The 12,069-nt window shown below is 41.0% G+C and overlaps 1 protein-coding gene across 2 annotated transcripts in view; it reads left to right on the forward strand.

Moving 5' to 3' along the window:
* atp8a1 (ATPase phospholipid transporting 8A1) overlaps positions 1 to 11,645 on the forward strand; it is a 113,106-nt gene extending 101,461 nt beyond the window's left edge. For both annotated transcript variants that reach the window (XM_022199400.2, XM_022199402.2), the window contains 4 exons: positions 3,476 to 3,564; positions 3,942 to 4,034; positions 6,071 to 6,162; positions 9,041 to 11,645. In XM_022199400.2, coding sequence (XP_022055092.1) covers positions 3,476 to 3,564; positions 3,942 to 4,034; positions 6,071 to 6,162; positions 9,041 to 9,138 — 372 coding nt within the window. In that variant the 3' untranslated portion in view covers positions 9,139 to 11,645. The remainder of the gene's footprint in view (positions 1 to 3,475; positions 3,565 to 3,941; positions 4,035 to 6,070; positions 6,163 to 9,040) is intronic.
* Positions 11,646 to 12,069: the final 424 nt, after the last annotated feature.

Below are 12,069 nucleotides of genomic sequence, written 5' to 3' on the forward strand. Positions count from 1 at the left end.
TATTGCTGCTAAAGTGTTATGGAGTTGGCTTTTCATACTCTTGTTTGCTGAATCTAAAGCATACCGAGGGCCTGTGGGGTGAATAGAGAAGTAGTGGATAACCTCAACTCCCACTTACCATCACAATGGCAGGCATTAGCATAATTCAAGCTGCTGAGACTATGGGCTTTCTTGATCAGCCAGGTGCCAAATTCCGCTGATCAAGTCTTCCTGGAAAAGGAAGCCTTGAACACTTCAGTTTGTAGACCTGGTAGCAGTATTCCCCCAAAGTTTTCCCCCAGATTTTAAGGATTTATGTCTTTTAATAAAGTTATATCTTTGATGTTTTGTATTTTTAAACACCGTACATTGGCTTAAGGTTTTTTTCTCCAGAAACTGGCTCCTCTAAATGCCACGCAGATACCTTTAAACTACACAGTCCAACCAAAATGTGGTATGTTGGCCACTAAGCCACTTTGCTAGGGCAGATGGGTGTTAAATACTTTACCCATGTGAACTTCTCCACCCAGATTGTCCAGGAATTGAGTGACTTCACTTCCAGTCAGGAAGTCAACCTTTTTTTTTTTCTTGAGATATCTCTTTGGAATGCTTCCTTTTGTGACAGTAAACATGGAGAGGGAACGGTGTGACAAGCAACAAATGTTCATAGTAGTAACCCTGTAAAACCTGCCAGAGGATTTGAGATGAAAATATTGTTTAAATTATGACAAAACTACACAGTTTATCATAGCAACAAACTGTGAGAACAGAAAATGTCATGTGACTTACAGTTCCATTAGGGAAAAAAACAAATCTGAAAAAAAAGTTTAGTCACTGTATTTTATGAAGTCACTTTGCAGTGAAAATTGGCCCATGACATGAGCAAAAAACACCAGAAACCACTTGTGGGTTAATGGTAGTCTCTGGTTTTTACACATTTTTCACTTCTAGAAGAACGAATAATCACATTTCATTCTCTTCAGTGATCCACATATGATGGTTTTGCGCCAACATATGTCGCTATGCTCCATCAAATTTAGGAATGAAGAGGTCAGGCTCATAACCATGGATATAAACAGTATGAGTTATAAGTTTTTCAGGTGCCACCTGGGTTCGACCTCAAAGATGCACTGCATGTGCACACAGTTTTTAAGAAAACTCCATGAGGCAACTTCTAGACTATGAGGACACCCCAAAAAAACACCGCTTTAAGACCACCATGCCTTCACCTCATTTGGGACAAGTACAAATAAACATACATCTTACAGCAGCGTATGCGTTAGCTGGCATTTTGTGTGTGCATTTGTGTGCGTGTGGATGCTTCTGTCTGTCTGGTCCTGCCTCTAGTCTGTCTGTGTGGGTGTGTGGCCATGAGGGGGTCACGGCCTGTCAAAACACACCCCTCCACGCCAGCGGACACTACTGTCTGTCCAGCCAGACGAGTTTATTAGTTTGTCCTCAAAATACAGCCCTGCTCCCCGGACCCCTCTTGCCCCGTCCAGCTCCCAGGGGCCCCCTGGTATGAGACATCACTAGCATCCACCAACACTGCTGGCCCCACTTGTAGTCATGGAATCTGTCCAGATGCCTGAAGACAAACATTTGTTGTTTGGATTTTGAGACTTTGACGTCAAATCGATGAACTAACACTGAATTAATCCAGTTTATTTAGCTCTAGATTTACACTGTTGCAGTCTCACAGTTTCTGTGGTTTTCTCAGTTGTCTTCATGAGTTATTGCACCAAATGTTATGACCAGTATTACTGAATTTTAAGACCTGAATATACATAAATGTTGTGGCTCAGAGTTATATATGAGGATAGATAAATATTGTTCATATGTTCAACTTGCAAAAGACTATAATGGTTTATTTGTCAAGGTCTTTGACTTTGATTTAATATACTGAATATACACCCCTTGTTTATTTTCAGAAGACTCTCAAGACAGCTAAAACACCCCCATTAAAATGCATGATACACTGGATGAAAACGAAAATAATTAAACTGGGGGAAAAAAGAAAAACGGTAAATGTTTCCACCAGGGCTGCATAATTTCTAAAATTGACATGAAAATATCCCGTGCTTGGATGCAATTTTCCCTCATCCCATACATTTCCAGCCTCCAGGCGACACAGAAAAGCTTTATTCATTCATTATAAGTCCCATCACTAACTGTAGAGGGAAAGCCATTTTTGATTTCCTGTCATTTGGGATTTCCTCTCCTCCCCCCGTGTTTTGTCAGACATCAAAGTCAATTTGCAGGTAATGGCCAACAGATTAGCCAATTTGAGCAAACCTGAGCGCTTTGATAGTTTTGACACTGATCTGTGTGTGTGCATCCTAAGGGCCGAGCCTGTGTCACGTTACAGGAAGGACACCGTCGAGGGGCCTCAGCAGTTTAAACAAGTGGCACATTACAATGCAAGGAGCGCGAGTTCTGCACTTTGACATGTAATGACAGATAGTTTCAGTGTAGTGGGCCAAAGCAAACACAGTCCTCACACAGAAAGGTTGAAGTCTTTGCCCCCACCCGGATGATCCACTGCCCCCCCCACCACCACTCTGGACCCAAAAACAACCTCATTACTCATGAAGTCAGTATGAACGTTTATAACTTATTGTGTTAAAATAAAACATTAGTTGTAATTTAATGGAGCTTTGTGACAGCAAAGAAAATCCTCTGTGTCTGAACTTTTAGTCAACTCCACAACAATGATATGATTAACTGTTTCGTTAGGAGCGTCTTTTTAGGGAGGGGCGCCCTGGGAAGCTGTGGTGGGCATTTCATTGTCTGAAGTTTTTAGGCCAACAGTTAATCAAGAAAAGAATTTGTAATGAAAATAATTATTAGGTGCAGCCCTACAGTGAACCATAGGAGTCAGGATCAAGCCAAAAATGATAAACACTTTCAGTAATTGTATAGTTTTAAGAAGTCTGGAGCTCATCTAACATGAATATTCTGTCCAAACATTAATCTCTGGGGTTAAATATCAAGCTTAAGCTATCACGATTACAACTCTTTTGCTTCGTCAACGCTCACTCGCGTTGAGTGGCTGCTGGATTGAATGCATCAATAAAAACGCCTCAGATCATGGTCCTGGTCTCCTGTGACGCATCGACAGAAGCTCTCAGCAGCACATGGCTGAGCTGTTTTCCTTTGAAAGAGACACCACTGTCTAAATACATCGCAGCTACTTACTCCACCCTTGAGGGCAGAGAGGTGGAGGGGATCCAAACAAAAACATGGTATTATTTAGTCATGGAGGATTAGCCCACTTTGAGGAAGTTATTTGGACCCATCTTTCTTTTTCCACAAAATAGCTGTTTGGACTGCTTTTGTCATGTATGTGTTTAGATATGTGGCACCACAGAAGATGGTCGCGCCTAGTCGGGCGTTTCTCCTTTTAAAGAGCTCTTCTATTTATCTGATAGGTGGTTGAACTCTGCATTGTCGACAGTGACCTGAGAATAAGTGTGTGTGTGTGTGTGTGTGACAGGCGGACATGATGTTCAAATCAGGGGTCTTCTGGATGGGCCTGTTCTTCATCCCAGTCACCTCGCTGGTCTTTGACGTGGCCTACAAAGTGTAAGTCTTCTCTCCACTCTCCTCGCTCATCATTGCTCCATTACACACACCGTACAGGAAATTCCTCCACAAACTCTCCTATCTCCGAAAGAAATTTCGGCCCGAGGTTTTCCTCCGACTTCCACAGAAGTGTAGACCTTTCCATTCTGTGAATCCTCCATGGGAAAACGTTTCTGCTCCGAGTCTGGTTGACATCAACCCACAGCAGATTCAAGGTGTCAGGATCAATTTGCAAAGCTCCAGGTTTTATTTCCTGAGTTACTCCATACAGCTTGAATTGGTCGATGGGGTATTTTACTGTCAGGCCGTGGACATTCCATCATGTTAAAGCATCTGCCACATGATTCTGGTTTTATAAAATATTGTTAAATTTACAGCGTGAAGAAGGCGTGTTTCAAGACCCTGGTGGACGAGGTGCAGGAGCTCGAGGCTTTATCCAAAGACCCTGGAGCCGTGGTGCACGGGAAGAGGTACGGTCACACACCACTACAGCACTGCTTTCTTTTCACTGTGATTTTAATATTACCCAATTATACTGAGTTAATGATTTATCTATTAGTGGATCACAGATCATTTACGTTTAATGTCCCGATTAAAATTTTGTAATCGAGTAAAATCAGTCAAATTGTAATTTAGAATTTAGATAATATTTCTCTAAAATATAAGTTTGGTCTTTGTCAGCCTTTACTATAATGTACCAGTATGATGCACACATTTAAAGTGAAGTGTTTATGTATGAAGCAAGAAAACTGGGCAACACCATCCTCTCCATTTCTTGTCAGTGTCCACATGTCCACGCTTACAAGCTAACAAGTAGCTTCTACAATAGTGAACTTTGTGTAAATAAGCAGCCTACAACTTCTTTTATTACAACACTTTATTTGTGTTTATACCTTCTAATTTTGAAGGAATTCCAAAGAAGAATCATACCAACTAAAATACACTTTTATGCTGTGTTCATGGCATGTTAAACTCATGGTAAAAATTGACTGTCAAACTTGTAAGTAGTGCCATCAACTTGACTTTAGAACTGAGAATGCCAGACTTTTCTTAAAGCCACAGCTTGTCACTTAGTAACACAAAAGTGCCCGAAAACAGAGTAAACATGGATGTGAAGTCAGTGCAACATTGTCTTCACCTGTCAGCAGCTCGACCTGCTGTCCCATGGCCCCCTTTTCTTTAGTGAGTCAAAAGATTTGTAAGAAGTTCACATTTTTCAGCTTTTAGTCTCTCATTTCTTTCCACTGCTGCATAGTCTCATACACAATACCAGGAAAAGCAGACTTCTTGTTTCACAGAAAATAAACTGAATTTTGAGTTGCACTAGTTTCAGTTTGTGTTCAGCTTTATGAGCTGTAGGACATACAGTCTCCAGTCACAAACTATGCAATTTATATTGATGAAATGCAGAAATTTAGGTAAGTTAATTGAGAAATGGTTTGTGGTTAAAAATATCCAGACAACACTCTCTGTTTTTGGTTAATCCAGCAAATCAGTTACATGACAATGATTAAGTTGTTTCTTAACATTGATGCAAAACGCATGTAAAATCATTTAGTGCCATAAAGCAGTCTTGGACATTGATTTGCAGCATTGCTCACATGGCTCACATTAATGCTTTGGCAAAAAGTATCATATCTCCCAACCCTATCAGGTCTCCATCCTCGATGCCTCAGCTATTATTCTGTCTTTTGCAAAATATGAGACATTTTCCCAAATTCAAGATGAACTGGGAGGAAGAATCATCTGTATCCTCTCAAATCCCTCAAAATGTCACAAATGCTTACCATTGTGCTGCCAAAAGTATTCCTAGGTGGAGGTTAGAAATCTTGAAATTGCCGCTAAATTGCAGGAGTTTTACTGTAATATCAGTAATCATATCATAACAATGGCTGTCTGCTATTTTTTTCTTACTTTTTTTTTTTGCTCTCTCATTTTCGAGCAACAGTCCAGCTATATTAAAGTAATATATTATAAAAGCGTATCAGCTGGAGCAGGTCTGCTCTGCTCTCTGGGGTCTGAGGCCTGCTGCAGGCATCGACATGGAGCAGATCAGTGTGAGATCTCCTGCTGGCTGAAAGTGATCTTCCTGCCTGGCCACTGTCCCGGACCCAGCAGGCAGCAGACACACACACAAACTCACACACACGCCTACAGAAACAAGAGATACAAACACCCAAGTAGGTGAATGAGTTTTGCATATATGCAGACAGGCGGTGCACACACACATATAGTTAATCACATTTTGTAGCTTTACATGAATGCCTTTTGGCCAACCTGCTGTTTTAAATTTTCACTTCACACATTCGCTTTGTCCTTCCTTCTGCGTCTCCATGGTTTTGTCTCCCTACATGGTGTTTGTACCAGCAGGTAGAGCAGTTGGCAGGTCCGTGCACTCTGGAGGTGCTTGGACAGCCTTGATGTATGGGTCATTAAATCTGCCTGTGGTGCACAGCATGCTGCCAACACACTGAATATTTCTGTGTGTGTGTGTGTGTGTGTGCAGTTTGACGGAGAGGGCACAGCTCCTGAAGAACGTCTTTAAGAAGAGCACTGTCAGTCTGTACCGGTCTGAGTCCATGCAGCAGAACCTGCTCCGTAAGTTGCATGAAAGTCTGTCTTTCTGTCTTTCTTTCATTCACCGTATCTCCATCTCACCTTTCGTCCGTTGGGAGATGGTAACCCTCATCCCACTTCTTTTCATAAATCCGCTGCGGTTTGCAGATTTAGATCGGTAATTGTGCCTGCAAATGCCCCCACAGTTCCCTGTATTCTAACTTACACCTTATCTACCTGACAAAATGTGAATATTAGGTGTTAGCTGAGCAATTGTAATGGTTAGTGCAGCAGAAGCAGAAACAGAGTTTAGATTGTGCTGAATATCATATCTCACTATTATGTAATCTGAATACACAGAATCAGTAATTTATTAATGATATGTTTTGTCTTTTAGATTTTTTTCTTGAACTATATAACTGTAGAATAAGACAGCATTTAACATGAACTTATTAGCTCCTTGTGCAGACAAAGCTACAAACTACACATAAATTCAGCTCAGGTACTCTGGACAAGGTTTTAATGTTGTTATACGTAGAGCGATCTGTCCGGTTAGCAAAATGCATTTCCTCGCCCTCTGTTGTCACACTGCGCTCAGCCGATGCAGAAGAAGCATTTCAAAGTGTGTGTGTGCGTCTCTCAGGACTGCAGTTAAATCACAGGAGGCTCAGAGTTTGCCAAAAATCAGTCGATAATAAGGGCTGTAATTATTTCTGCTTTCGAGGTGAGAAGTCAGACATAAGCACTCCAGACTGGATTAAAATCACTGGCTAGCGAAGTGATATTGCAACAGTCCCACCTCCTCAAGAGACATAAATCCTGTTTGAATTGCAGTATTCATATATATATATTAAGGGATCAAAAAGTATCTACGGTGGCCAAACTAGGCATCCCATTTAACTGTCCGGTGGCTCTCTAAGCATGGGTTTTAGTTTTCTGTTTGGTTTTCTCTGTTCTTTTCTGTCTATTGTCTGATCAGTTTGTTTTTTGTTTGTCTCATAGGTGGGGATGAGACCATTGTTGTGTGATACCTTTTTTAAATCCTTTATTCAAACCTCACCTCCCCCGTTTAAATCTCCAGCCCCTCTGTAGCACCCCCCAATAGACGCCACTCTCTCTCCTGTTCGCTGTTGACTTCCTGTCCTTCCCCTCGTGTGCCTTGGTGTGTCCTGAGTTGAGCTCAGTAGAGCGAGATAACGATGAAATGATGAAATGTTGCGCTGTTATTCCCCCACAATGCACTCTTCTCAGCGGGGTCCTTTGAACTCGCCCGCAGGCCTCCAGGTACTGAGCGAGTCATTTGACACCTGAAGGTGAGTCAGGGGTCAGAGGTCAGGTGAGACGCTGTAGGAGAGCGTAGGTGCTAGATCATAGAGCAGCTTTTGCACTGCAGATGGAGCTTTGGGGGAGCTGTGATCACTGTTTTGTGTGTTTTATTGTCATCACATTATTTATTTGAATAGTATGGTCTGACATTATGGGAAATTTGCTTATTTTGTTTCTTTTCAGACGCACGAATTTGTCTGTTAGCAATAGCGTTATGCTCAAAGTGCAAAGCTAAGTATTAATTTTAATACTTCCATCTGTTGCACAATAAAAAATGAACTTCTACTTGTATCCCAAATTGCACCTCTGTTTCCTATGCCAAATAGAAATGGTAGCTAGTGACTACTTGAAAAGGAAACAGGTTAATAGTATTTTCTATCATGCTACACTCAGATTTTTTGTTTCCTCTGGTGGTTAGAGGAGTCTTTGAGGATTATGGAAATATCTTGAGCACAGCAGTGAGTGTTGCTAATCGACCTTCTGGGTTTTTGAAACATTTCTGGTCGGAGAAACAGATGTTTGCTACTGTGGCTCCAATGTGAGAGCACAAACTGGATCTTACCATAGCCACTGTATCAGGTAGTTTAGCGTGATGATTTTAGGAAATTCATTTTTTTCCATGTTTTAATTTTTATTTTTTGTAGTGATTCAATCAAGATATGACATTAGAGGTGCTGGTAGGTGTATCATTATCATTCTGCTCTAGGGGAAATACAGTCTGGTTTATTTGTTTTTCCTTCACCCTCATGTTGTCCTGCGGGTCAAATTGACCCATTTTAAAGTTTGAAAATGTGGAAGAAAAATACATTTTCACAATGAAAATTCTGTCCACTTTTACAACATTTTTGAGAAATTTTTGAAAATTTTTGGTGGAAAGAAAGGGAAAAAAAAATGGTGCAAAAAAAATGTTTCTTAAGAACATTCACTAAAAAATCAACAAAAATCCAACGAATTTCGCTCTCAAAATAGTGACACGGGAATTGTTGTGGTGGAACGTGTGAAATGTGTAGCCAGTGATCGCTTTATACCTGCAATCTACACCCGATGAGTCAGAGTAGTTTGTCAGATTCAGGCTAGTTTTTTTACCGCCCGGCAAAACTGCGTTTTCCGGAAGGTATTGTTTTCAGCTGCACGGTCTTGCTTGCTTGCTTGTTTGTCTGTAACAATTTATAACTCGATAAAATATTGATATCACCTCACCATATTTGGTACACAGGTGTACCATAATAAGACACAGGTCAAGTTTGCGTTTGGTGACCGTGACCTCATTTTCAAGGTCACAAGGGTCATCTTTGTCGCCGGGCGGTCCAAGTTTGCTAAAACTTCTAGTTTCCCTCGGTTTCCTTTTTTGCCTTGTTTTTGCTAAGCTGTCTGTAGCCTTATTTTTGCCATACAGATGTAGAATCTGTCTTGATCATTGACGAGAAAGCCAAAATAAGCATATTTCCCAAATTGTCACCTTAAAACTTCTGATTTTGTTTATATTATTAATTCATTTGCGTTGATGTGTTTTTATGTACATTTCATTTACTTTTTACTGTTCTTAACCTACATGTACGAGCTTCTTCTTCACTGCTTCAATTCTTTTTTCCAGATGGCTACGCCTTCTCTCAAGACGAGAACGGAGTGGTGTCTCAGTCTGAGGTCATCCGGGCGTACGACACCACCAAACAGAGGACCAACGAGTGGTGAGCCGCCGGCCTTCTTGCTCTCGGCCGGCCAGTTGGGAGCCGCAGCGGCCGTTTCGATGGCGATTTTTGAAGCTGAACGAGGAGGAAGCGTTGGTGCGAGCCTCCAGCAGTGAGGGGAGTTTTTAAGACGAGAAACGGACAGAAGAGAGTGACATTGTGTAGTCTTTAAAAAAGGGAAAAAATAACAAGGAACAACACAAAAACGTGTTCACTATCAGCTGTAGTTGTGTGTCCAGCAGACATGATGAGCACTGTGCTTTCTTAGCAGTCTGTGGTCTGAAGTTCTTCACTGTTCTTGCTCAGTTTGTCGGAGTGAACGTCTCCTTTCTATTGATTTAAGGAATGACAGCTTTTAGCACTGAGCCAAAATGCCTAAAATCATTATATTCAATTAAAATCAAACTCCTAAACACTGTTATAAAAGTTGAAACACTGGACAATGAGTAGTCTGAGGATTTGAACTTGTGAAAGATTGCCAAAGAGCAGTCGTGTATACAATCGTCCAAGTACTAGTGATTCGGAACACTTTAAACCAAATGTAATTAAACTCCTGTGTGTATTCCAGCACTGAACAGACCACTTCAGAGCAGATGTTTGTAACTTTGAATTTTCTTTTTGCACTTAAGGAAGCATCTGTTGTGTAAAGCCTTACATTTGCTCATGCCTTCGTCCTTCTTCATTTTCTTTTAAAGTACATTTATTTTTAGTTATTTTTTTTAAGTATGTAGATATTGTGCCTGGTTTTCTTTGTTTTTAGCTTTTCATTTTTTAACGCGTTGCCTCCTGCAACCCATGGTAGTCCTGTTTCCACCGTTTTAACAGCAGAAGTATTGCTCTTGACTTATAATTGCATTCCACACATCACTCCTGTTTCAACAATCACAACGGTGCCTACGTGAAACTTTTCCCTCTTAGAAGAAAAACACAGCCAAGAGTAGTTTAGCCGGCTAGCTTAGACCAGTGCTCCACACACACACACACACACACACACACACACACACACACACACACACACACACCTGCTGAGGACAAAAACACTGTCTCCCCACCACAGTATTGCACTCCTACAATGTGAAAGCTACAGATGTTAGAACTTGTTCTTGCAGAGGTGAACAGGAGGCTCTCTGACGGTCTTGTTGAAGCTTACAGTGGTGGTCGTGTTTCCCTTAAAATGGAGATTTTATCCTAACATAAGTGCCATTAGCTTAAGGGAGAGAGAAAAATATTAGCCAGGAAACTCCACGACAGTATCAAAACTGTATCAAAACTACTTTGTCTCTATAGTTATTTTGTGGATTTGTATTTTTATATTGGAGATGTATGAATTTTGCATTGACTGGCTTTGTAATGAATCGTCTGTAACTTTTAGTTTTTTCTTCCTCTGATAAACTGGCAGGATAGAATGGATCTAATGAGGAAACGGAGCTTTCTTAAATGTCTTGTTCTTATTAATATTGTTACAGCTTGATTTATTTATAATTGACTACTTAATGTCCGTGTGATTGCTTTCTTCTCCCTATGGGAGATCAGATTTCTGATGGCGCGAGTGTGTGTGTCGGTTTATTGCCTGCATGTGCATGTGCTGTATGTGAACGAGTGTGTGTGAGGCTGTGTGTGTCACCTCTACTGTGGATTACTTCTATGTATGCATTGCATGTCTGTGTCCTCTATGCGAGACTGGGAGCTTGTGGCGCCTCGGTCCTCCTGGTGTGTTTCTTTTATCGTATATGGGCGTGTATGGGTGTGTGCGTAGTGACGCTTGCTCCAGTTGTCCGTCTGCACGACTCCAGGTATAGCTATGGTGTACTACTGTGTGCCGATGCATGGCCCGTATGGGAAAGTGAGACTGTCAGTGTGCGGTATGACTGTGTGTGTTTGTGGTCAAACTCTCGGCCTCGATTGTGGGAGTTTCTGATGCTCAGCTCGCTTCGACAGGAGATGTTGCACAATGCACTCAATGTACCTTTCCAGTTGTGGATATCTGGTATTATCTGGTTTCGGTATATGATTTCTCTCGAGTGTACATGTTTGTAACTTGTTTTCTTCATGCAGTGTACCTCTGCTTTACAGGAAAGCTCTTTTGTGTTTTGGGTTCATGATTATTTTTCTCTGCTGGTCTTTTAGCGTGAAAACTTAATCAGTTGTCATCTTGTCAACAATTTCCAACAAGCTGAATGTGGATGTCGTCGTTGCGGAAGGCTTGGACTGTTGCTTTCTTTTTCCAGAAAACATAAAACACACGTTGTTGTCTGTGAAGGTCGTGGGCTGCATGAATGGAAAACACAAACCGTTCTCTGAAGTGTTAACTGTACTACTTTGATTCTCCCTCGAGTGTTGATCACTTTACAAAAGAGGAAAAAAATGCACCTTTAACTTTTGTTTTCAATATTTTTATTTTCTGTCATTTTGTTCAATGATTGTTCTGCATGTTGGGACTGCAAACTTATAAGTGTTGTCTTACTGCCATGAAGGACTACTGAAATAAACTTTACAATCATAGAGGAACAATGTGACCATCTTTGCTCATTTCTACATTTGCAGATTTGCGGTGGCTGTGTCATCCTGTGGCTGTGTGTGGCGACAAACCGGACAGAAAACCTAAACAGGAAAAGGCAGGGAGACATCAGACGGCAGGCAGGACAAACAAATGATATCAATAGAGTCCTTATTTATGATTGTGAGGTCTAGTCAAACTTCTACATAGATCACACATGTAGAAGAGACTACATCTGTTCCTGTAATATCTAGATTCATTAAGCATGACCCAAGCAGACTTTAATTTATTATTCATGAGTTTATGTATCTCAGTTAGTCAGGTCAGACTTGTGAGTTCCAAAAAAGTATGTTGTGATTAAAATATTTAGCAACATTTTCATCTTTAGACTCAAAATGCTGTTCTAAGTGTCTATCTTGTCTCGGACCTTAGCGTTTT

Source organism: Acanthochromis polyacanthus, chromosome 10 (genome assembly GCF_021347895.1).
Source record: "Acanthochromis polyacanthus isolate Apoly-LR-REF ecotype Palm Island chromosome 10, KAUST_Apoly_ChrSc, whole genome shotgun sequence".
Lineage (NCBI taxonomy): Eukaryota > Metazoa > Chordata > Actinopteri > Pomacentridae > Acanthochromis > Acanthochromis polyacanthus.